The sequence below is a fragment of the Rhinopithecus bieti genome, unplaced genomic scaffold, assembly GCF_001698545.2.
Source record: "Rhinopithecus bieti isolate Rb0 unplaced genomic scaffold, ASM169854v2 scaffold_3040, whole genome shotgun sequence".
Taxonomy (NCBI): Eukaryota; Metazoa; Chordata; class Mammalia; order Primates; family Cercopithecidae; genus Rhinopithecus; species Rhinopithecus bieti.
In genome coordinates, this window is record NW_016804657.1 from 7,488,755 (window position 1) to 7,512,566 (window position 23,812).

The window sequence follows — 23,812 nt, forward strand, 5'->3', positions numbered from 1 at the left end:
GGAAGGAAAGAAAGAAAAAGAAAGAAAGAAAGAAAGAAGGAAAGAAAGAAAGAGGGAAAGAAAGAAAGAAAGAAAGGAAAGAAAGAAAAGAAAGAAAGAAAGAAAGAGAAAGAAAGAGAGAAAGAGAGAAAGAAAGAAAGAAAGAAAGCAAGAAAGAAAGAAAGAAAGAAAGAAAGAAAGAAAGAAAGAAAGAAAGAAAGAAAAGAAAGAAAGAAAGAAAGCTAGAGAAAGAAAGAAAGAAAGAAAGAATTGGAGGGGAGGCCAACAGTGCGGGGAGAAGTATATGAAATGTTGGAAACCAAGTTGGGAAAAGGTGAAAGCCTGAGCTAAGGCAGTACCCATGATGACTAAGAAAAAACAGGCATTAGGTATTAGGAGATGTCATCTTCAGGATTTAGAGGCTGATTCATTGTATATAGAGGGCAAATGAGCAGAAAGAGAGAATTAAGGATCAACATTTGGATTCTAGCTTAGATGGATACTGGGGTCATTTACCAAGCAAGGTAATATATGACAGGGGTTTGGAGGGGAAGATTAATTCAGTTTTGAATAAGCTGGGCTGGAATTGAGTTCAGAGTACCTGTGAGTTATTGATAAAGATCTGTCTAATAGACATTAAGACTTCCAAATGGGATCTGCACCAGAGTTGTAGATTAGAAGTCATCCATTGGTAGCCAATAATGATGCCCAAGGGTGGAGCTCTGGGATAAACTACCGTTTCTCAGGGAGTGGAGAGCTTGTGAAGGAGACTGATAGGAGTGATGGGTTGCTGGGAAGAGAATCAGGATTTGGTGGTACCACAGACACTAAAGGCAGAGAGGGTATCAAGAGGGTGAGGAGAGTTGACAGACTCAGCTCTTGCAAAGAGGTTGATTAAGATAACAGTGGGAAAGTATCCATTGGATTTGACATTGTGGGACAATTACAGAAAAGTAATCAGGAAAGGCAGACTGCAGCAAGTTGAGGAGGGGAGAGTGGGCCTGTTAATGCAGATTGTGCTTTCAAGAGCTTTGATGTCAAGGGGAAGAGAGAAGAAAATAAAATGGCAAAAGTTATCCAGAAAAAGTGAAAGTGTTTTAGTTTTGCTTTTTTTCTGTTTTGGTTTGAAGATGGTACAGATTTGAGCACATTTATGTTTTAGAGGGGAGAAAGCCAGCAGAAAGAAAGAGAGAAAGAGAGATAGAAAGGAAGGAAGGAAAGGAAGGAAAGGAAGGATTAATAGAAGAGTAGATATGACTGACAGTCCAACATCTCACCATGCATGCGCCATCTCCTTTCTGGAATGCTCCTCCATGCCATCTTTCCCTGGTCAACACTCTCACCCAGCAACTTAACTGCCACTGCCTCAGAGACTTCCCTTATTCTTTTAGCCCTCACACCTGCAGTTACCTGTTTAACATCTGTCACACTGCTAGACTATACTATAGGCAAAGATGATGTCTCATTTGTAGCACTAGCACAGTGCCTGGCACATAGGGGATGCTCAAATGTTTACTGAATCACTGTGTAATTGCACTCCTGGTGAGTACCAGGTCTATGTGTTATCAAGATCCAGTTCAAATATAATATGCTACTTATGGTCACTTACCAGATGATTTTCCATGCTCTCTATCTGGCTATCCCAGCTTGGGCTGGGTTTAGGGGCCACGCAATAGGATTGTAGAGCATGTGGCTCAAGTAAAGGCAGGAAAGTTAAGAGACATTTTTTCGGAGAATGGACCTTGCCTTTTCTTCTCTATCTTATTTTCTTACCAATGACTAAGCCATGGCAGGGACAACAGCTGCCTCAGTCTTTTTACCTTACCTTTAGGCCCTAGACATAAATGTCTTATTCTAGAGAACTGTCTGTGATTAATTGATAGGCCAGGCTGTAAGGCTTCCTGGGAACTGAATTATTTGTAGTGGTGTGGTACTTGTTACTATTTCTGAGCTTTTATTAGGGTAAGAGTCTATTTAGAAAGTAGAGCCTTGGGCCAGATGTGATAACAGTGTCTCTACAAAAAATTTAAAAATTAGACACATGGTTGATGCACGCCTGTAGTCCTTGCTACTCAAAAGGCTGAGATGGGAGGATTGCTTGAGTTTGGAGGTCAAGGCTGCAGTAAGCCACGATCATGCCACTTCACTCCAGTCTGGATGACAGAGCAAGACACTGTCAAAAAAAAAAAACAACAACAACAACGAGAGAGAGAGAGAAAGAAAGAAAGAGAGAGAGAGAAAGAAAGAGAAAGAGAAAGAAAGAAAGAAAAGAAAGGAAAGAAAGAGAAAGAAAGAAAGAAAGAAAGAAAGAAAGAAAGAAAGAAAGAAAAGAAAGAAAGAAAGAAAGAAAGAAAGAAAGAAAGAAAGAAAGAAAGAAAGAAAGAAAGAGAGAGAGAGAGAAAAAGGGAAAGGAGAGAAGGGAAGGGAAGGAAGTAGATTCTTGAAGGAGCTGTCTGTCTCTATCACATGGAAGTTTTTGGAGATGCCAGGCTACTTACCTGTGCTTCCCAGTGCCTCCATCAAGGCCTGGCACATGGCATTCAACAAATGCTTAATGAAAGAATGAGCAGGCAAATCTTCAGTTGGGTTGAAAGAGGATGCTGTCAGTGATTCACTTATTCTGGGATGCACTTGTTATCAGGTTACCTTACCCTACTTTTATTTCTTGGCAAGAGCCAACTCCCACATGGCTGCATGTTTGGGGTTGGGTAGTCGGTAAGAGTTGGCAGCCCCCTCTTTATCTCACACCTCTTTTCTTCTGAAGTCAGTGTCTCTGAGGAAATATCAAAAAGGAGTGCTCCTTTTGCTGTGCTTGGCTGTGGGTGGAAGCACATTCTAAACTAAGCCTCATGATGAAGTGCTCTCATTACATTTTTGGCTTTGTTTTGAAGGCCTTGTACTTTGAGCATTGGCCACTTACTCAGATTAATTCAAAATGCCAAACCTTAATGGTTTGAATGTCACTAATTCTAATCCAGATATGGGTGAGAGGCAGATGGTGGGAAATGGTGACTGTGGGATCCAGAGCAAACACTGCCCTCCCAGGAGAGGTGATTTAGCAGCACAGGCGGTAATAGTTGCTAGCTGTTGGCCACTTCAGCATGGTAAGGGGCACACCTTGCCATCCTTTGATGGTAGATTGCGCTAAGCTGAGCAGCCTCATCCCCACCAGGATAGCCAAGCCCTCTGGCTGTTCCTTCATGCTGAAAAGCAGAGTAGTAGATTTATTTCCACCTCCTGTGTAGTGGCCCCATCTCGCCATCATTACCCCACCATTCTAGCAACTGTAATACCTGGTGCTGTGGACTTTCACCTCACAATTCTCTGCCTCCCATGAGTAGAAAAGGAAGCCAGAGCCCCTGGATCCACTTCAGTCTTTGCTGAATGGCACCCAGGTTTGAGGACAGGGGGACCAGAGATCTAAGGGAGAGAAAGCCTGTGGAGGAAGATGGCCAAGCCTGGGGTCCCTATGTGAGGAATCTGTAGGCTCCAGCCCTGTTCTCTCTCTGTTCTCTTGGGAGAAGGTTTCCTGTGATTTTCTTAGCTTTCTCAGTAGCATTCTAGATAATATTTATCGCTTGCTGACTCCACAAATGCTTTAGGCACTTCATTAGATATTAGATGCTTTATTATACATGATCTCATCACAGCTGTAGAAATTGTTATCCCTATTTGGTTGATGAGGAAACTAATGATTAAGAGAGGATAAGTAACTTGTCCAATGTCAATAACAGCACATTGAAGACTGAGGATTTGAACTCAGCTCTCTTTGAAACAGAGTAGGTGCTCATTCATTACTCTGCACAAATGCCCACAGCCAGTGGTTATAATACCTGGACTCCGTGGCTCCATTCACTTGCATCATTGCAGTCTATGCTTCCTTCTCGCCGTGGGCCTTCAGATGTACTCAGATAAGACCGGGGAAGAATAACTGTAGTCAAGCAGGGTCATTGGAAGAGGGGTCAGATAGGATGTGGAGCAGAGGGATGGTAAAGAATTCAAAACCTAACTTTATCATTGCTCACCAATTCAAAACACAAAACCAAATTTAGGATGAAGGATACAAATGAGATCAGAGAAAATCCAGGCCACGAACCTCTGCAGCTCTTTGCCAGCCTCATTCAGAGCTGCCAGCCGAATGTTCAGCGATGATCTGTACTTTGTGTAGCATGATGGCAGCCATCCCTGGGTTCCCATGTGTGGAATGTGCTTGTGCAATTGATTCATTCATCAGGCTCCATTGAGACCCTGTGAACAAAGAGTTGAGGAAGATAAAAAGACACACAAGACACAGGCCCTACCCTCAAGGAGCTCACAGTGCAGGAGGTGAGCGAATGTCTAGATTCATTCTTGACTTCCATCAAAGAGATGTTCTTCAACATGTAAGATTCATCGGCAATGCCAAAAATGGAATTCTTGAAGCAGAAGTTTGGTCAAGATGACCTCTAAACCTCTTTTCATCTCTAAGCATCTATAATCCCATGAATCCTGTAGCTTAACCTTTGAAGAAGAAATTGCTTATGTCATTACAATTTTCCAGTAAAAGCACAGCTACTGTTAGCATTGAATATTTCAGAACAGCCCTGATTTCAGATATCATGTCATAAATAAATGTAATTGGAAGACTACATTTAGTAATTGGTCTCTTTAAGCATGTGTCTTTCTGCTTCAATAGACTGTTGCCTGAAACCTGTGGTGTTTGCAGTCCTCTGGGCCTTTGCTTCCCTGGCTGTGTGGCCAGGAGCCACTCAGGGGCTGCTTGTGTGTGCTCTGTGCGTGTCTGTTGCTAGTGCTTCCCGGCGGACTGCAGCTGTGGGATGATCATATGCTTCAGCATGCCTTTATATAGTATCTTTTGCCCATGTGGTTGCAGTCAATCCAATTTAATTCAGATCAGCAAAAGTTACTGAGCACATGTGCTAGGCACTGTAGGGGATGTAGAAACAAATGGCACTATCAGACATACTCAAGTAACTATAATGAACAAAGGAGACGAGTAAAAGGGAATTAAAGAAGCCTAAACAAAGGACTGAGCGAGAATGGGATGGAAGAGAAGAACTGTGCCTGCAGCAAGGTAGGAAGAGCTGGGAGAGTGGGAAGTGTGACGGAGCTAGCCCAGAAGGACCTAGAGGCTCAGATGCATGGAGCATGTCAGGTGGTGGCCACAGCCAGAGCAACAGAGGAAAGGAGTGGAAGGGAGGGGACCAGGGAAGGGGGAGACCCACGGGGAGGGCCAGGCTTGGGTCAGCGGGGTAAGGGGCTCCTCATTGTGGGTGCGATTGTTTTATAAGGGCAGTGCAGAGTGCAGGGCAGAGTGTGTGTATGTGTGTATGTGTGTGTGAGAAAGAGTGTGCCTGTGTGTTGGAGAAGCAGCAGTGGGAATAACTCAGTTAAAAATTCAGGACTGGCAACACTGTTGAGAACGAGGGTTGAATTATAGATATCTTTTCTGAGGAAAGAAGATTAAAGGAGAGGTTTTCTTTTTTGTTTTGTTTTTCATTTTGGCTGTTAGTTTTAAGTAGGTCATTGGAACCTCCGGTGGTTGGAAATTGCAGGGCAAGGGGGTGTTGCATTAGAAGAGCCCGTTCCAGGAGCTCTCTTCCCCCGGTGCTCAGTCTTGTGCTCCTCATGATTTCAGGGGCACACTGCTATTTGGCCCCATTATTTTTACATATACTTGCCTGTAACAATAAATCCCAGGAGTGTTTGTAATTGATTAGTACAAATAAGTTGGAGATGAATTACTCTCTGTTTCTCCCTTCGTTGCAGAGCCCACGCTTCCTTCCAGGATCTGCTCCTCGGCCCCTTTAGTCTATTTCCTGTTCATCTGCCCTTTCGTCCTGCTCCTGCTTCTGCTCATCTCCCTCCTCTGCTTATACTGGAAGGCCAGGAAGTTGTCAACATTGCGTTCCAACACACGGAAAGAAAAGGCTCTCTGGGTGGACTTGAAAGAGGCTGGAGGTGTGACCGCAAACAGGAGGCAAGACGAGGAGGAAGATGAAGGCAACTGAATCCCAAGAGGTACCTGCAGCCAGTAAGGAAAGGTGGGGTTTTTTTAATTGGGCTAACTGGGGGTAAATCAATCTCGGTTCTGTCCTCAATGATGACTGCGGCCTTGGGCAAGTTACCTAGGAATCAGAGGGAGCGTTCGCTGAGTGCTTATTGGTTCTACGCACTGTTAGGTGTTCCTTTGTGTCTTACCTCATCCACCTCTTGTATCCCCCCGCTTGGAACCAGATAGCATCTCTTGAAGGTTCAGGTCCCTGGGCTGCAAGGAGATAAGAGGCTCCCTCACACAGCCTCTGGAGGGCTAAATGAGATCCTGCAGCTGTGCCCTGGTGGGGCTTCTCTCTCCTTCTTGTGTCAGTTGTCACACCTGCTCTAGGTAATCACTTTCCTCCAGATGAGAGGTGTAGGAAGGGGCCTGATGCCAGCAAGGCAAAAGGAATTGGGAACATGCTCTTTGTTTACCTAAAATCTGTCCCCCCAACAAGAATGTAACTTCCTTCAAGGCAGAAATCCAATTTTCTTCTCCCAGCCCACCTACAAAGGCCCACTCAAGAGCAAGCTCTGCGTAATAGGTGCTTAATTAATATAGATTCTTTGACAAAATGATAAAACATTTGTAACCTGAGTTTGGGTTTTTTTTTTTGTTTATTGTTTGATAAGACTTTTTATGAATTAATTGCTGAGCAAAACTTTTAAAACTCATGTAACAGTACTCCAGTCAGCCCCCCAAGGCCTCATACCCCTGCTTCCCCCCACACCTCCATACCCCCACCAAAAGGTCCATCTGGCTCCTGGTGCTCAGCCAGTGCCTTATTTTCTTTGACCTGACAGCACTGGGTGGTAGGGAAGGTATTGTTTGGAGGAGCGGAGTCGACAGTGCCACCGTTCCCTCATACTCCTGCAGGGCTGGGGTTTAGGGGCAGCAGTAGGTCAAGTCTGGTTCCTCAAGGTTTCCTATTCTCAGTTGCAAAAAGCAGGCAGTGGGGGTGGGGTGTAACAGCTTAAAGCTTTCAACAGCTGTCCCCACTGGGCCTGCAGTCCCCTCATCTTTGTTTCAAAAGCCACTCAGGCCCTGTTGTAGCCAGAATTGGAAATCAATCAGTGCCACCTAACAGACATGAGAAAACACATCTATTTATTATCTATGTGACCAACCGAGTTGCTTTAACACTCGTTAATTTGCATTTCCAAGGAGAGCAATTTAGTTTTAATTATTTGATCAGGCACACACGTCCTCTCCAAACATAATTAGTTCCTTCATAAGGGGATTATTGGTGGCTATGAGCACTCCTACTGTGGACCTACCAGTTCCTTAAACTCATGTCCCTTCATAGCCTGATTTAAAATACTCCAAATCCTTCCTTAAACATGTCAGCACATTTGTTTCTTGTCACCCAGGTAAGGGAGCATATTTTTACAAACAACAAAGCTGAAATGAAGACTTTTTTTTTTTTTGAGATGGAGTCTTGCTCTATCGCCCAGGCTGGAGTGGAGTGGCGCGATCTCGGCTCACTGCAAGCTCCCCCTCCTGGGTTCACGCCATTCTCCTGCCTCAGCCTCGCCAGTAGCTGGGACTACAGGTGTCCACCACCACGCCCCATTAATTTTTTTTTTTTTTTGTATTTTTAGTAGAGATGGGGTTTCATTGTGTTAGCCAGGATGATCTTGATCTCCTGACCTCGTGATCTGCCCGCCTCGGCCTCCCAAAGTGCTGGGATTACAGGCGTGAGCCACCGCGCCTGGCCGAGACTTCTTAGAAAGTGTGATGACCCTCTGCCGCTATTTTTTAGAAACCTGTATTTTAATTCAAAGGGAAAGAGTGCAGAAGCGAGCCTGGGCCGAGAATCTTGGATGGACTCTGCTGTAGCCCTCTGTGGGAGCACTCTTCCCCCCATCCCTCCTCTCTCCTCACATGGACACCTCCTTCAGCTCAAACACCTCTTCCCCTTTGAATCCAGCACAGACATAGCACAGAGGAGATGTAAGCAGACAGGGAGGGTCTCCTGGGAATGTAGACATTTAACCAACTTGAGCAATCCGCTTGTTTTACAGCTTCCTGCTTTGCTGCCTGTTTCTTCCCAAGCCCCGTGTGCAACGTGGTGACCTAGTCAGCTGGAACCAGCTCCTGAAAGACCCTGGCAACTTCTAGATGAACCCAAGTGAACTTTCCTCATTACCATCCTGAAGTCACTACCCCGGGAGGAGCTACAGCTTCATGACCATAACATGTGACCTATGTGCTGGCAGCATGACTCACTGAGGCTGCGCCACTGGGACCCTTCCCTACATGCACCGATGCACTCTCTCCCCTCTCCACCACCCCGTGAAACCCTCCTGTCACTTTCCTTCAGAGACACCACTTTGGAGAATATTCCCAGCGCTCTCCTTGCTTGTGACAAGTGAAACAAACTCCTTTTGATCAAAACTCATGTTCTTGTGGAGTCATTTGTTACCCACCAGGCAAACAAACCCCGGTTTTTTTCAGGGAACAGAGACCCTCAGATATGAAACTGTTCTGGCCAGAGCAGAGCATGGGGAAGTATGAGTTCCCAGGGGGTACCTGCTGCATGTCAGGGCCTGTGCTAGGAGCAAGGGGTCCTGTGGTGACTCAGACACAGTCCTGTCCCCCTGGGATGCTCACCTTGTTTGTCCTGGATGCTCTGCTTTCATGAATGGGACTTAGAGCACCTTCGATAGTCTAACCAGCTACATGGCACTGTTTGTCCCATAGGCATCTAAAACCCTCCAAAACTAAAACACCCCCACAGTATTTTCTTCCTTTTAAACTTATAGAATAAAATTTGCCCTGATCCATTTCAACAGACATTTTATGCCTCTTCTCTCTCCAATTACATACTTGTTGACTTTTGGTTTTTGAAACTTACTGGAGAGCTTTACTTTTACTCATTGATTTCAGCTTTTCCATTTCATGCCACCACCTGGTTTTACTTTCAGCTTTTTGTATTATAAATCCTCCTTGGCAAAAGGACAAGCCTCTGTCTCAGTTGACCAGCCAGGACCTATGGGCCAAATGAAGCCCACCATCTGTTTGTTTTTTAAAATATAATATATTGGAATATGGTCACTCCCATTCGCTTACATACTGTCTGTGGCTGCTTTCACAATAAAAATGACAAAGTTGTGTAGTTGCCACAGAGACCATATGACGTACATTGCCTAAAATGTTTATTACCCGGCCCTTCACAGAAAACGTTTGCCAGCCCCTGCTGTCCTGTAATGTTCTGTCTCTCTTAGCCATGTATTATGTCCCTGGGAAACTGATTTGACCTCTTATATCTGAATCTCTTATATATCTGATTAATCTAATAAATAATCTTAGGCTTTCAGGATTGGCATCTAGTCCCAGCCATTCTGAAGTTCAACTCCGCTGTACCAGGCTCATACTATAGATGGGAAGCTTATCACCCCGCAGCATTTCACATCATCATACTGAGTACCTACTCTGTGCTAGATAAGCTGACACAGAGATGATTAAGGCATGGTTGCTCTGTTCATTATTTTTATTGTATTGAAATGTATAGAAAAAAACGATTTATGGCAGATGAATACAATGGTATAAAGTCATGTGCCATAATTTCTTACAATTGTATAGGATTTTTTCATCATCTCAGAATTTTACAGCATCTCTATACAAAAGGAATTGTTATTCCTGTCCAACAGGTAAGGAATTAAAGCTTAGAGAGGTTGGGATTTATCCAGGATCACCCAGCTGTATGCAGAAGAGTAAAAGCTCAAATTTAGGTCTGCTGACAAGTCCTGGACTCTTTCCACAATAAACACCATGCTCAAATCCATCGCTATGGGGGAAAATCTGGATATAATAATAGCAACCTTGAGTGGTTGTTATGGTGATCAAATCAGATAAATCAATGGAGATAAGTTTTAAAACCATATCAAGTCATAAATGAATGTCAGCATTAACCCAAGTTTTTCTAGGACTTAACCTATCCATGTACACAAATAAAATATAATCAATAGTAATAATCCAAATTCTACAGGCTTTTCCCCCAGGATATTTACACAGGGTCTTGACCGTCTACGGTGTCCTTTAGATATTTCTGGGGGATTCCCCAAAACTCTGGAAATTTTTTTGTAAAGAGATGAGGTCTCACTATATTGCTCAAGCTGGCATTGAGCTTCTGAGCTCAAGTAATCCTCCTGCAAGAGCCTTCCAAGTAGCTGGGACTGCAAGTACACACCACCACGTCTGGCCCGGATTCTGTGAATTCATATGAGCTCACAAGCAAGTCCATTCCCATGTGGTTCCCTGCAGCTCTCTTGGGCTCTGCAGGCTCCCACTGCAGCTGGCATGCTGGAGCACATGAGATGCCAAGCTGAGTGGTGTTCAGTGGTAAGGAATGAAAAGGGTCTCCTTCTCTTCCTGTCTTTACATTACATTCTTCTGTAAGGATACAAATTCAAGATTGTTTGCACCTCTGTGTCTCTAAAGATTACCTTGTGAAAACTGTTCCATTAACATTTGCCCAGTATCTCCTTTCTCCATAGAGTCCAGACACCAGTAAGTCTGTGGCCAGGCTGGGAGAGACTTCATGCTATTCTCTCCATTTCCCATTCCCTGTTCCCAGCAGCCTCTGCACTAACCTCCTCATCACAGGTCCTCTTCTCCTCCAGCAGGAAGGTTATACAATTGTGCTGTTGGGGAGGCTCTACCACTTGGCAAACAGAGCCTGAGAAGTCGGCATTCCCTGTAGGCTCAGGTGGGACTTCTGTTATACTGGCCATTAATTTTTACTCCTAATAAAGTGCTACAGGCCTTTAGAAAACAGAGACAACTTCATAAAGATGTAAGTTGAATTGGGCTTTAAAAATAAGAAAATATTTTGACAGGAGAAGGGTTAAGTAGGGGTCTGGACAGAGGAAGCCCCATGAAAACTGCAGTGCACAGAATAGCTTTGGGGTTAAGTGTCAGATGTATGAAGGGAAGCAATGGTAGGTAAATCTGGAAAGGTAGTTAGAGCAAAATTCTGGGGTTGGGGAAGGACAGAAGAACAGATCTTGAACACGCATAATATCTTGAACTTCATGTGGTGGACAACAGTGAGCCAGTGAATGTAATGTAGTAGGGAAGGAGGATTGAAAAGCAACAGCATAGATGATAGGTGGGGTTGGAGTGAGGACGGCAGTGGTATGAAGGTGAGTCAGGGAAGCCAGCTGGAAAACTGTCTTCACTCTTAATTTGTGTAATGGCTATAACACCAATTTTGTGAGCATTTTGAGTATAGAAAAAAATTATCAGAAAGTCTCAAGTATCTTATCAAGCTCACAGAGGTACCTCCTATATGTTTGTTAAACACAATGACACGTTATGAGACTCTCCTTGTGTCTAATAAATGTTTGTTAACCTAGTTTCTACTAATAAGTGTAGAGATAACAGACAGTTCCATCCATTCATATTAACTGGCTTTCCACTTTTTAAATTTATTCACCTTTACATTTAATTTACTTGTTAGAAATTTGGAGTTTCTACCATATTGTCTCTTAATCCAAAGCTCCTTCTGAACCGGCTCTGACTGCCAAATAGAGATGTTTTAAGTTGAAGCATAATTATCACATTAAACCATTTACCGAGACAAGAGACTATATGGGAGGAGGACAGTGATTAAGAAGTTTCTATGTTATAAATAACCAGCATAGGAAAATCCAAATTTATTACTCCTATAAGGTCACATTGGCAAGGTCACCGAGAGGCTGTGTGCTTCCATTTTAAATGGCTTTTCAATAATAGGATTCTTGGTGGACTTATCTCACCCTAGTCCCTTTCTGGGTACCTTGTGCTCCAGCCACACCAAATTACTTGCCAGGTAATTACTCCCCAGGTCTCTACCAAACATGCCCCTGATTTTGTATCTTTCATTTGGAAATTTTCTCCTTTTGTGTGATCCTGTTCATCCCACTCAATTGACTTCAATATGTGTTTATTGCTAAGTGTGTCCACATAAGATACCAGGGAAAAACAATACTGTTTGTTCTTTCATTTGCATCTTCTGGGCTGGATCATGTTCATATAGAAAGTTGTGATGCAAACCAAGATCTCAGAAAGCTCCCTACCCCATCTCATGCCCTTTAGTAATTATAAGATTTTGAGCTCCCATAATCTTATCTTGGGTCCTGTCTCCCAAAACCATACTCTGCTGGGAGGCGTTTCTTGGTGGCCTGATGTGCATGCGTGGCACACAATTACATGAAAAAGAAAGTAATATGGAAGCTATCCTATGGCACTGGTGCAAGTTTAAAGCCTGCTACCTTTTGCTTTTTATTATTTACACAGGTACTTCTTCAGTGTGAGGGGTTTTCAACATTTTCCTCATGATAACAGTCATTATTGAGAGGCCCAGGCCAATAAAACAAATACATACTACGACAATAGCAATAAATGTTCTTTGATGACGGGCATATGTATATATGCAGTGAGCTTCTAATCAAAACATGTATCAGTAATAGTTACTTAGGTACAATAATACTATAGACCAGGGATCATAAACTTAGATGTTTCAGCATCTAAGGTAGGTAAATGAAGAGAAAGTTTCGGTCTGGAGAAAATCCTTAGAGAGGGATGAAGATTAGAGCAATTGGAGCATGCATATCTATTGAAAGGCACTTAAGTTCAACATAAGATGCAAGACATTGTGCAAGGTAATCAAAACACTTTGAGGGGTGGAATTCTGTTCTTTGTAATCCCTGCATCACATCCTAAAGCCACCAATAAATGCTAAAACTCTGCCACCAAAATAGCATCTGAAGGTTATGCCTATATCTTAAAATTGTGAGTTATTGGCCTATGGTTTCTTCTAAAAGCTTCCGTGTCTTACCATTTTAAAATAGTTCTAAAATACATGTCAAATTGATTTTTATATACGGTAATTTTTGTATAAAATATGAGGCAGAATTCTCATGCACTGCTGATGGGAATGTAAAATGATACAGCTGCTATGGAAAACAGAATGGCAGTTCCTCAAAAATTAAAAATAGAATTACCATATGAACCAGAAATTTCACTTCTGGGTATATACCCAGAATAATTGAAAGTAGGGGCATGAAGAGATATTTGTATACCCCTGTTCATAGCAGCATTATTCACAAAAGCCAAAGGTTGGTAGAAGAAACCCAGTGTGCATCAATGGATAAATGGATGGATAAATAAAATATGGTATATGAAAAAAATACAATATGAGTCATCTTTAATAAGAAAATAAATTCTAACACATGCTATTGACATGGATGAACCTTGAAGATATTATGCTAAGTGAATAAGCCAGTCACAAAAGGACAAATGCTATATGATTCCACTTATATAAGGTACCTAAACCAGTCCAATTTATAGAGACAGAAACTAGAATAGTTGTTGCTGGGCCTGAGGGAGGGGTGATAGGGAATGATTGTTTAATGAGTCATAGAGTTTTAATTTGGGAAGATGAAAAAACTTCTGGAGATGGATTGCGGTGATGGCTGCACAGCAATGTGATTGAACTTAATATACACTGAGATGAACACATAAAAATGGTTAAAATGGTAAATTTTATGTTACATATTTTACCACATTATAAAAGTGAGATAAAGATCATGGTTTATTTTGCTCCATATGATTATCCCATTGTTCCAGGACCATATTTTTAAAAAGAGCATTCTTTCCCCACTGTAGTGGCATCCATAACATAAATTAGGTGAATGTTATATTTTTATGTATTGTTCAAGAAATCTTTGCCCATCCACAATAGTCTGCGGTAATAAATTAAATCACAACCAATCATGATTTCATAACAATTTACTACTGAGTATGATTTCTTACTACTAAGCATGATTTCTTACAGGGAATGCAAGGTTGGTTTAACATTTAAAATTTAATCTATGTAAATCAGTACATTAACACTTAATCATCTCAATAGATCAATAAAAAAAGAATTTAATAACATTCAACACTTCTGCTTTTTTTTTTTTTTTAGACAGACTCTTGCTCTGTCACCTGTCACCCAGGCTGGAGTGCAGTAGCATGATCTTGGCTCACTGCAACCTTCGCTTCCTGGGTTCAAGGGAGGATTCTTGTGCCTTAGCCACTTGAGTAGCTTGGATTACAGGTGTGTGTCACCACACCTGGCTAACATCCATATTTTTAGTAGAGATGGGATTTTGCCATGTTGGCCAGGCTGGTCTCAAATTCCCAGCCTCAAGTGATCCCCTGTCTTGGCCTCCTAAAGTGTTGGGATTATAGGCATGAGCCACCACGCCCAGACTTAACACTTATTCTTAATAATATTTCTCAGTAAACTAGTAATGGAGGGGAACTTTCTAAAATTGATAAAGTATATCATACTTAATGGTGGAATATTAAATGCTTTCCCCCATAGTTAGGAATAAGATGATAACGTCAACTATCACTATGTCTGTTGAATATTATACTGGAGGTCCTAGCCAGTGCAAAAAAACAAGACAAATAAATATAAAGTAAAAGAATTAGAACAGAAGTTAAACTCTTTATTTGCAGGTGACTTGATTATATTTGTAAAAAATCAAAAAGTGTCTCCAAACAAGGTTGCTGAATACATGATGAACATGTTGATCAAAATGAGCAAAATGCACTATATTTTGTATATTAAAATAAAAAATTGATAAATTAATTTGGAAATTACATTTATAGCAGAAAATATCAAATGCATTGGAATAAATTTAACAAAAGATGTGCAAAAACTCTACATTGAAAACTAAAATATTTTGCTGAGATAAAGAAGACCTAACTAAATAAAGAGAGATTCCATTTTCGTGGATTGGAAGGTTCAATAACATTAAGTTGTCAATTTTCTCCAAATTGATCTATAGATTTGATGCAGTTGTTATCCATGGGGAGGGAGTGGCAATTTTGCTCCCAGAGGACATCTGGCAATTTATGGAGACATTTTGGCATGTCTTTACAACTTGGGGAGTGCTACTGGCATCCAGTGAGTGAAGACCAGGTCTAGTACTGAACATCCTACAATAAACGGCACAGCAGCTCTCCCCAACAACGAAGAATTGTCTGGCCCCAAATTTCAATAGTGTCAGGTTGAGAAACTGTAGTTTAATGGACTCATAATGCAAATCTCAAGAGTTTTTTTTAAGAAATTGACAAGCTCATTTAGCATTAAATGGAAATACAAATTATCTAGAATCGACAAAACAATATTTAAGAATCAAAACTTGGAGGGATTATATTCTCAGACTCCAGAACATTCTACAAACTATAATAATTAAGACCATGTGGAATAGGTGCACAAGTAAACAAGGAAACCTAAGAAGCAGAATAGAGTTTAGAAATACAGATACACATACACATTTCCATTATAGGTGCTACTATAGTGGGGAAAGGATGCTCTTTCTAATAAATGATGCTAGAGTATTTGGATACTCATATGGGGGGAAAACAAACCTTGACATCTATCTCATGTTATAGGATAAGAGAAAAAATAGAAACATTGGACATCATTAAAATTAAACTTTTTTTTTCATTAAAAGACAATATTAAGAAAGTGATGGCTGGACATGGTAGCTCATGCTTGTAATCCCAGCACTGTGGGAGGCTAAGGTGGGAGGATCACTTGAGCCCAGCAGTTCAAGACAAGCCTGGCTAACATAGTGAGACTTCTTTACTACCAAAAAAAAGTTAAAAAAAATTTAAAAGCCAGACTTGGTGGTGTGTTCCAGCAGTCCAGCTCCTTGGGAGGCTGATATGGGAGGACTGCTTGAGCCCAGAAAGTAGAGGCTGCAGTGAGCTGTCATCACAACAGTGCACTCCAGTATGGGTGACAGAGAGAGACTCTGTCTCCAAAAATAGCAATTACATCACAGACTGGGAGAATTATATTCATAAAACATATCTGACAAAGGCTTATATCCAGAATATATACCAAACTTTTATAAATCAATTTTAAAAGAGGAGAAGCACAGAACTCAATTTTAAAATGGCCAAAAGATTTAAATACGGTTTGAAAAAGAAAGAAAAAAGACTTGAACATGGATCTCAGAATCGCCAATAAGCATACTGTTAGTTCAGGTGCTTTGAGAAGCACATGCCAAGATTACACATGAAAGGGATCTACTGGGGGCAATGCCAGTGAAGAAGAAAGCGGGTGGAGCAGAAGAGGGAAAGAGCCCTTGTCTGTCCTGCAGGTCTGACTTCTGTGAAAGGAAACAGGGAAGGAAGGAGGATTATATAAGAAAAGCTTCAGATTGCACAGCAGTTCTGAGATAATCTGGGTCAAGCTGATAAGGAGTCTCTGAGCAAAGCTTGCTTATTGAAGAACTACTCCATGGGGCAGACACTGCCCAGCTCTAGTAGCTCTGCCATGCTTAGTCCTTGGCAGGGATCAGCCCAGGGGAAGTGTGGCCTTAGCATAAACATTTGAAGATCTGGATGCTGGAGGCTGTCAACTAGCTATGGTCTTTGCAGCAGGCTCCCTTTAAAGGAGATATGAGTGGTACAGCTCCTCAGCCACAGCATATGAAAGATGTTCAATGTCATTACTCATGAGAAAAATGCAAATTAAAAGTGAGATAACTTTATTCATATACCAGGATAGAAAATATAAAAGACTGACAATATCAAACAATGGTAAGAATCTGGAGCAACTAGAAATAGAGTGCATTGCAGGTGGGAGGGTAAATGTATTCAACTATTTTGTAAAATAGTTTGGTAGTTTCTAATAAAGCTAAACATATACCTACTTTACGACCTACAGTTCCACGACTAGCATTTTCCCAAGAGATATAAATGCTTATGTCCACCAAATGACATATACAAGAACATTCATAGCTTTATTCATCATTCCTAAAAACTAGAAACAATCCCCTTGTTTATCGATAGGTGAATGAATAAATTATAGTTTCTACATATCACAGAATACTACACAGTAATAAAAATGAACAAACTACTGACATGCATGACAGCATGAATTAATCTCACAGCATTTGTTGAGTGAAAGAAGACAGACACAAAAAGTACAAAATTCAAGAACCAGCAAAACTAATCTATGGTGACAGAAGTCAGAATAAGGATTTTCACTGACGAGCAAGTATTAATGGAGAAGTGGCACGAAGGAACCTTCTGGGGTAACTGAAATGTTCTCTTTTTTGATCTAGGTTGTGGTTTCATGGGTGTATACCTATGCAAAATTCATTGAGCTGTCTTTTAAGATTTGAGCATTTTTTGTATGCAAATAACTCAATAACATATAACTTGTTAATAATACATAACTTATCATATGTAAATAATTTAAACCTGAGGGTTTTTTTAAAGCATTTTTCTTTCAAAAAGTAGTTGAGAACCAAACAGATGACCAATATAGAAGGAGGAGTTTTAATATAGACAGGAAATTGTAAGATTTATGTATTCAACAAGCATTTTTCTGGTACTTACTATGTGCCAAAACATACGTCAGGAGGTAGGCAGGCAGAAATGACTGACGTTGTTTCTTCCTTCAACAAAGAAAGGAGAAAGGAGTTAAGGTTTACTTTATTGAGCAGCCATCATGTGTTAGAAGGATTGAATCCTTACGACAATATTGTCAAGAAGCCAAGATTAAACCATTGTATTCACCAGGGTTCTCCAGAGAAACAGAAACAATAGAATATTGTTAGGCTATGTATAGATATATAAGAGGAGATTTATTCTGGGAATTGTCTCACACAATTATGGAGGCCAAGAAGCCCCACGATACGCCATCTGCATGCTGGAGAACCAAGACAGCTGGTGGTGTAATTCAGTCTGTTTGAAGGCCTGAGAACCAGGCGAGTTGATGATGTAACTCCCAGTCTGAGGCAGAAAGCCTGAGAACTGAGTGGGGAGGGGATATAAGTCCTGGAGCCTGAAGGCCCAAGAGCAAGGAGCTCCAAAGGCAGCAGAAAGAAAATGGATGTCCCAGATCAAGAGCAGAGACAGAATTTGCCCTTTGTCTGTCTTTTTGTTCTATTTAGGCCCCCAACAAACTGGAGGATGTCCTCTCCACATCAGTGAGGTATCCTCACTGATATAACCAAAAATAATATTTTACCAGCTATCTGGGCATTCCCTAGCCCAGTCAAATAGACACATAAAATTAGCCATCATAACCATAAATCAGGAAAAAGCAGTTAAATATCATGATCATTAAGTGGCATTAAAGATCATGATCATCAAGCCCGGATGCTTTGATTCCAAAAGCAATGATCTTTCTATCACAGTAGACTCCTCAAGTCATAAAGATTCTACCACTTTATTATGGGCAAAGATCTGTAAACATAAGGTCATGAGAGGACCACTGGGACAGAAAACAATACTAGGTGCTTGTGTTGTCACAGAGTCTCTAAGTGCTAGCATGTTCTGAAATGGGGGGATAAATTTGGACTTGGGGAGCAGGGACCCCTTTGCACTCTTTGCTCTGGTTCCGACAGATTTCCATTCAGCCCAACACATGTTGACTGAGTGACCACTCTGTGCTACCTTCTGATGCTGTTCAAATAGACACGTAAGAGCATGTTTTTTTATGGTCTCCCCTGACTGAAGGCAGATGCTACAAGTTCTTAAGTCTGTCTTTAGGGAATCTTTGTATTGTTTAATGGTCTGGCTGACAGCAGCTATTTGTACCACTCTGCTGGCAGCAGGAAAATGAGGGTTCTTCTGTTCTTAATGCCCAAGATGTGACCAGCCCAATAAAAGGGTGCTGATGTCAGAAGGGCCTGTATTCTCTAAGCATGGGCCAAATACCTTCTAGCCCTAAAATTGACAGATGGGGCTGCTGGTGCGGAAAAAAAAAAAAAAAAAACAGAACAGAACAGAACAAAACAAACAAACAGAAAACATTGAAGCAAAACATTGAGTGGTGTTACAGGAGTCTAAAGTAACTGGGCTTTGCTTCAATATCAAACAAAGGTTACTGGCTCAGCCCAACATTAGCTCCTAACACACATAGGTGTCCAAATATTTTCCTTGAAGTTCTTTTATTGATTGAGGAAAGGCATTGTTAGGATTAAATGTGGATCATTCAAATGCAGTAAACCAGTAGATTTTCTACCTGGCAACAGAAGGCTCAATGGCAACTCCGGATTTAATAGTAGTCTTTCCATACAAAAGAAACAGTAAATATATGAGCCCTCATCTATGAATGAGATGAAATTGAAGCCACTAACTACTATCTCTTACACTCTTCTACTTAGATTTTTTTTGCTTCTTTTAGATGGTGTGCCAAATGAATACATTCAATAAATTAATACTCAGGAATGTGTGCTCTGGATTCAGACTGCCTGGGTTCAAACTCTGACAATGTCACCCACTAGCTGTGTGATCTTTGCCGGTTAATCTTGCTTTGCCTCAATTTCTTCATCCATAGAATGGGGATAATACCCATTACTTCACAGAGTTGACTGTGAGGATTAAATGAGATCTACATGTGTGGGAGTCAGAACTCATGTTAGGTGTCATCATCATTCTTAACAAGCTAGCCATTTTAATTCTTCCTATTCCTGAAAAGAAAATGAGATACCTGCATTTTACTTCTTAATTCTTAGCACACTAGTAGAACAGGATGTGCAAACAGAATGCAAGCATGGGTTTTGCCACAAGATAGGATCATTGCTCAGCTCAAAGGATAATTTAAGGGCTATAGGTAAGTATAAAGTTTCAGAATCAAGATATCAAGGCAGTGTGGACAGAGGAGCATGTGGATAGAATTATCTGAGTGCTTTACAGTTAAATGCAAAGGCAGGATAGTTTAAGAGTTCCAAGTGAAGATATATAGTATATGGGAATTAATGAGAAATGGAATCACCAGAGACTCCTATTCTGAGGTACATGTTACCTATGTTAATTACCTGTTTCAATTTACATGTAGATTTGAGTGCAAATGACACATTTGGAGAACAACTGTTATGGAATATACCAAATAATTAGTTTGGTAATCTGTATTAGCCTGCTTGGGCTGCCATAACAAAATACCACTGATAGGGTGGCTGAAATAACAGATACTCATTTTCTCACAGTTCTGGAGGCTGGAAGTCCCAGTCAAAGTGCCAGATGATGTGGATTTTGGTGAGGACTCTCTTTCTGGCTTGTAGACAAGCCACCTTTTCATTGTGTAGTCACATGACATAGCAAAGAGGGCAAGCTCTCTGGTCTCTTCTTAGAAGGGCACTAATACCATCATGAAGGGCCCATCCTCATGACCTCATCTAAACCTAATTATCTCCCAAAGCCTCCATCTCCAAATACCATCACACTGGGGCCTAGGACTTCAATATATGAATTGTGGGAAACATCATTCAGACTATAGCCAAATTGACAGCATAATTAATGAACTGGACTATGGTTTGTCCTGTACCTATCCAAGGTGTGCACTCTTCATGTCTGTTAACATAGTTCAGATGGAGTAAGTTATCTGAGTGCTACATGTTTGGCATTTTTTATTGTGCATGTATACACTTAGGTAGGAAGATGTAGAATTTAAGATCAAAACCAGTCAAGTGAACTGAGTAGAATTTCCCCACCTGCCACTGAGCAATGCTCCAGCTCTTCCATCAGAAATAGGCAATCACTGAAGTGTCAGAAATGGTGTCATCATGAAAGAGTGTAAGGATGGAAAGGGATTGCTTAAACATGCATGCGGAGCTCTGGGTGGGAATACAGAAACCCTGGACACTTCCTCCTCCACAGCTGATCATTAATGCTGTTTCTGTCTGCCCTGAACTCAAGGAGAAATGTGGAGGGTTGAGCAGGGAGGAAGTGGGGAAAGCAGGAGAAAAAGAGAAACAAGAGAGAAGAAAAAGCGACAATTAGCACATAAAAGCGAGAAGGCAGAAATAAAAGCGAACAAACCACAGAAAAAAGAACTGACCAGCCTCTGCCCCACCCAGCTTTGCTCTGGGGCTCAAGCGGGTCTCTCTGATCCACCGTGCCAGCGGTGCTCACAGCCCCCGAAGAAACTGCTGGCCCAGAGAAGGAAGAAGGCTGAGTGCTTGCAGGAAGAAACCCTTCAGACACCAGGGGAGGCAGCAAGCCCCACCACACTGAGGCAAGGCCTGTGGGACAGCAGACAGGATAAGTCCTGTCTTACTGTGTGTGGAAAGAGGTGTGTGGGCTTCCGCTTAGAGTTAGGTGGAAGTTCAGTCTGAAAGGGAGGGTAACAAAGTACTAAAGAGGAACAGAAGAGCTGAGAGGAGCTAGATCTTTTCAAGGGGACGTCTGCTTCTGCACCACGTGACAGTAGAGGATGCCTTGGATCTTCAGCAAAAGAGGCAACTTCCTCTTCTCCTTGAGAGACAGAGCAAATCCCTCACTTACAACATAGAACCTTCCTAGCCTTCATCCAAATGCATGTAAACCTTGAGAGCGCACCAAGAAGGAGAGAAAGGAGGCGACAGATTCTATAAGAAGTGAGACGTGACAGATGTTGTGAGGCAAATCGACGCAGGAGATGGTGGTGTGACTGAATGAATCACTAGCCTAGTGTGAGGCGAGGGCCTCTGTTCTGAAGAGCCGCCCCCCTGAGGCCTCTGGGCTGCTTCCTGTGCTGCTCACCAAGAAAATGCCATGCCAAGCTAGGCGTGGTGGCTCACGCCTGTAATCCCAGCAATTTGGGAGGCCGAGGCTGGCAAATCACCTAAGGTCAGGAGTTCAAGACCAGCCTGGCCAACACAGTGAAACCCCATCTCTACTAAAAATACAAAAATTGGCTGGGCGTGGTGGTCCACACTTGTAATCCCAGCTACTCAGGAGGCTGAGGTGGGAGAATCACTTGAACCCGGGAGGCGGAGGTTGCAGTGAGTCGAGATGGTGCCATTGCACTCCAGCCTGGGTGACAGAGTGAGACTCTATCTCAAAAAAAAAAAGAAAATAAAAAAAAAGAAAATGCCATGCTAAGTTAAACTCACTTTCTTTTCTGATGTGCTGCTTTCTGCTAGGCTGTTAAGTCATGGGACGGCTATATCTGTATGCATGAACTGCAGCAAGGCCTTTGAACAAGAGGAACAACATGCACACTACGTGACTGCATGCTTGAGTGAATGACCATACCCAAGGCGTAAAGACCACGGCGCCATGTTTACCTGGAGGGGCTCTCTCCAGGTCTTGCTAAAGCACTCTGCCTTGTTGGGCATTTTTATTGGCAACTTGGAAGAAGGGAAAGAGAGCAGGCTTGTCAAGTGTTCAGTTGACACAGAATTAGGAGATGGCACTAATAAGTCAGTTGACAGGAACAAGATTCAAAGAGATCTAGATAACCTAGAATAATGAATCAAAATTAACATGAAATATAGTTAAGTTTAGGCAATTAGGTGCACCAAGTAGGGGAGATGAGCTCATGCATGAAAAATGAAAACAGTAGGTTTTGGTTGATTGCACACTTGATATACATTATTAGCATAACATACTTATTTAAAAATAGAGAAAAAAGTTTGGAGTTTTACACTGCATATATAAAATGGTCATATCCAAAATAAAGAAGATAATTACCCCACTGTATTTTTCATATTGCATTCTCTTTGGGATGCCTCAAATTAAGCATACATTCATCAAAAAATACTGGTGAAACCCCATCTCTACTGGAAATACAAAAATTAGCCAGGTGTGGTGGCATGTGCCTGTAATCCCAGCTACTCGGGAGGCTGAGGCAAGAGAATCGCTTCAACCCAGGAGGCAGAGGTTGCAATGAGCTGAGATCGTGCCACTGCACTCCAGCCTGGGCAACAGAGCGAGACTCTGTCTCAAAAAAGAAAAAACAAAATACTGGTGAGGGGGAGTCGGGGGGAGAAAAGTAACTGATGCAGTTGGACGAGTTTCTCTGGGGAAAGAGAACACATGTAAAGTGCAGAGAGGATGAAATAGACATATTCATATATTTTAAAGTGATGTAAAAATGGATCAGGTGTATTTTGTTTAACTCCAGATGACAAGAAAGTGGAAGTTTCAGACAGAAAGATTTCTGCTCAATATCCATTAGGATTAACTGACATTTTGACACACTCAAAGTGAACTTGTTATAAACAGAAGTTTCTATGCTGAATCCATTAGGGACGCTGTGGAAGGGATTTGGGAGGACACATTAGGTGGCTTTAGGGTTCCTTCTACCCTGTGATTTCATCCATTCCATTTAACAGATACGTATGGAATGTTTACATGCTGTGTATACAGTGATTAGTGAGGCAAAGAGAAATAAGTCCCTGCTTTTTTTGGCACTTACACGTATAGTCTATGGGGAAGACAGACAATGAACAAGTCAACAGACAACTATGAAATAAATGTTATGTGGAAAGCAAACCGGGTACTGAGAGAGAACAAGGAAGAACCTTTGTAGATAAAGTAGTCAGGGCAAGGCTCACCGAGATGGTGCTTGCTGAGGCCTAAGGATGAAGGGCTAAGGTTTTAAAGAACTAAGGAAAGCATTCCAGGCAGAAAGCACAATATAAATGCAGGCCTTAGGGTAATATGAAGCTTGGCACACTGAGGAACAGAAAACAGGTTAGGGTGGCTGCAATATAATGGGTGGGGAGTGGGACGGCTGTCTGTGAAAGGGGAAGCAGGTAGGGACAGATCATGCAATGCCCATAGGAACCAAAAGGATGACTTCACCTTTTTCTCTAAGTGTAATAGAAAGTCACTGAAGAGTTATAAGCAGAGTAACAGAAGCTGATTCATGTTTTAAAAAGTTGATGAGTTCTTTAAGGCCATTTTCGTACTAAAAAATAGCAGCAAAAACCAGAGGCTGCTCTGCTCTGGCTCCCAGGTTAACTCAGAAAGGAAAAGGAGGGAGAACCAGGAAGAACTCTGCCAGAGTTTTCTCAGCTATTA

At 41.8% G+C, this 23,812-nt stretch overlaps 1 protein-coding gene and 1 long non-coding RNA gene across 5 annotated transcripts in view; one reads left to right on the forward strand and one right to left on the reverse strand.

Moving 5' to 3' along the window:
* CD101 (CD101 molecule) overlaps nucleotides 1–8,745 on the forward strand; it is a 38,511-nt gene extending 29,766 nt beyond the window's left edge. Inside the window, exons 9-10 of one of the 3 annotated variants that reach the window (XM_017869816.1) lie at nucleotides 5,749–6,023; nucleotides 8,041–8,745. In XM_017869816.1, coding sequence (XP_017725305.1) covers nucleotides 5,749–5,990 — 242 coding nt within the window. In that variant the 3' untranslated portion in view covers nucleotides 5,991–6,023; nucleotides 8,041–8,745. The remainder of the gene's footprint in view (nucleotides 1–5,748; nucleotides 6,024–8,040) is intronic. The other 2 variants (XM_017869818.1, XM_017869817.1) reach the window with 2 other exon arrangements.
* Nucleotides 1–23,812, reverse strand: part of LOC108528142 (uncharacterized) — a 41,598-nt gene that overhangs the window by 2,445 nt on the left and 15,341 nt on the right. Inside the window, exons 2-5 of one of the 2 annotated variants that reach the window (XR_001885037.1) lie at nucleotides 17,414–17,472; nucleotides 4,076–4,227; nucleotides 3,813–3,910; nucleotides 2,613–2,752 (exon numbers count right to left, since the gene is read on the reverse strand). This is a non-coding gene — a long non-coding RNA (uncharacterized LOC108528142). Of the gene's footprint in view, nucleotides 1–2,612; nucleotides 2,753–3,812; nucleotides 3,911–4,075; nucleotides 4,228–17,413; nucleotides 17,473–23,812 lie in introns of those variants that run through there. The other variant, XR_001885036.1, reaches the window with a different exon arrangement.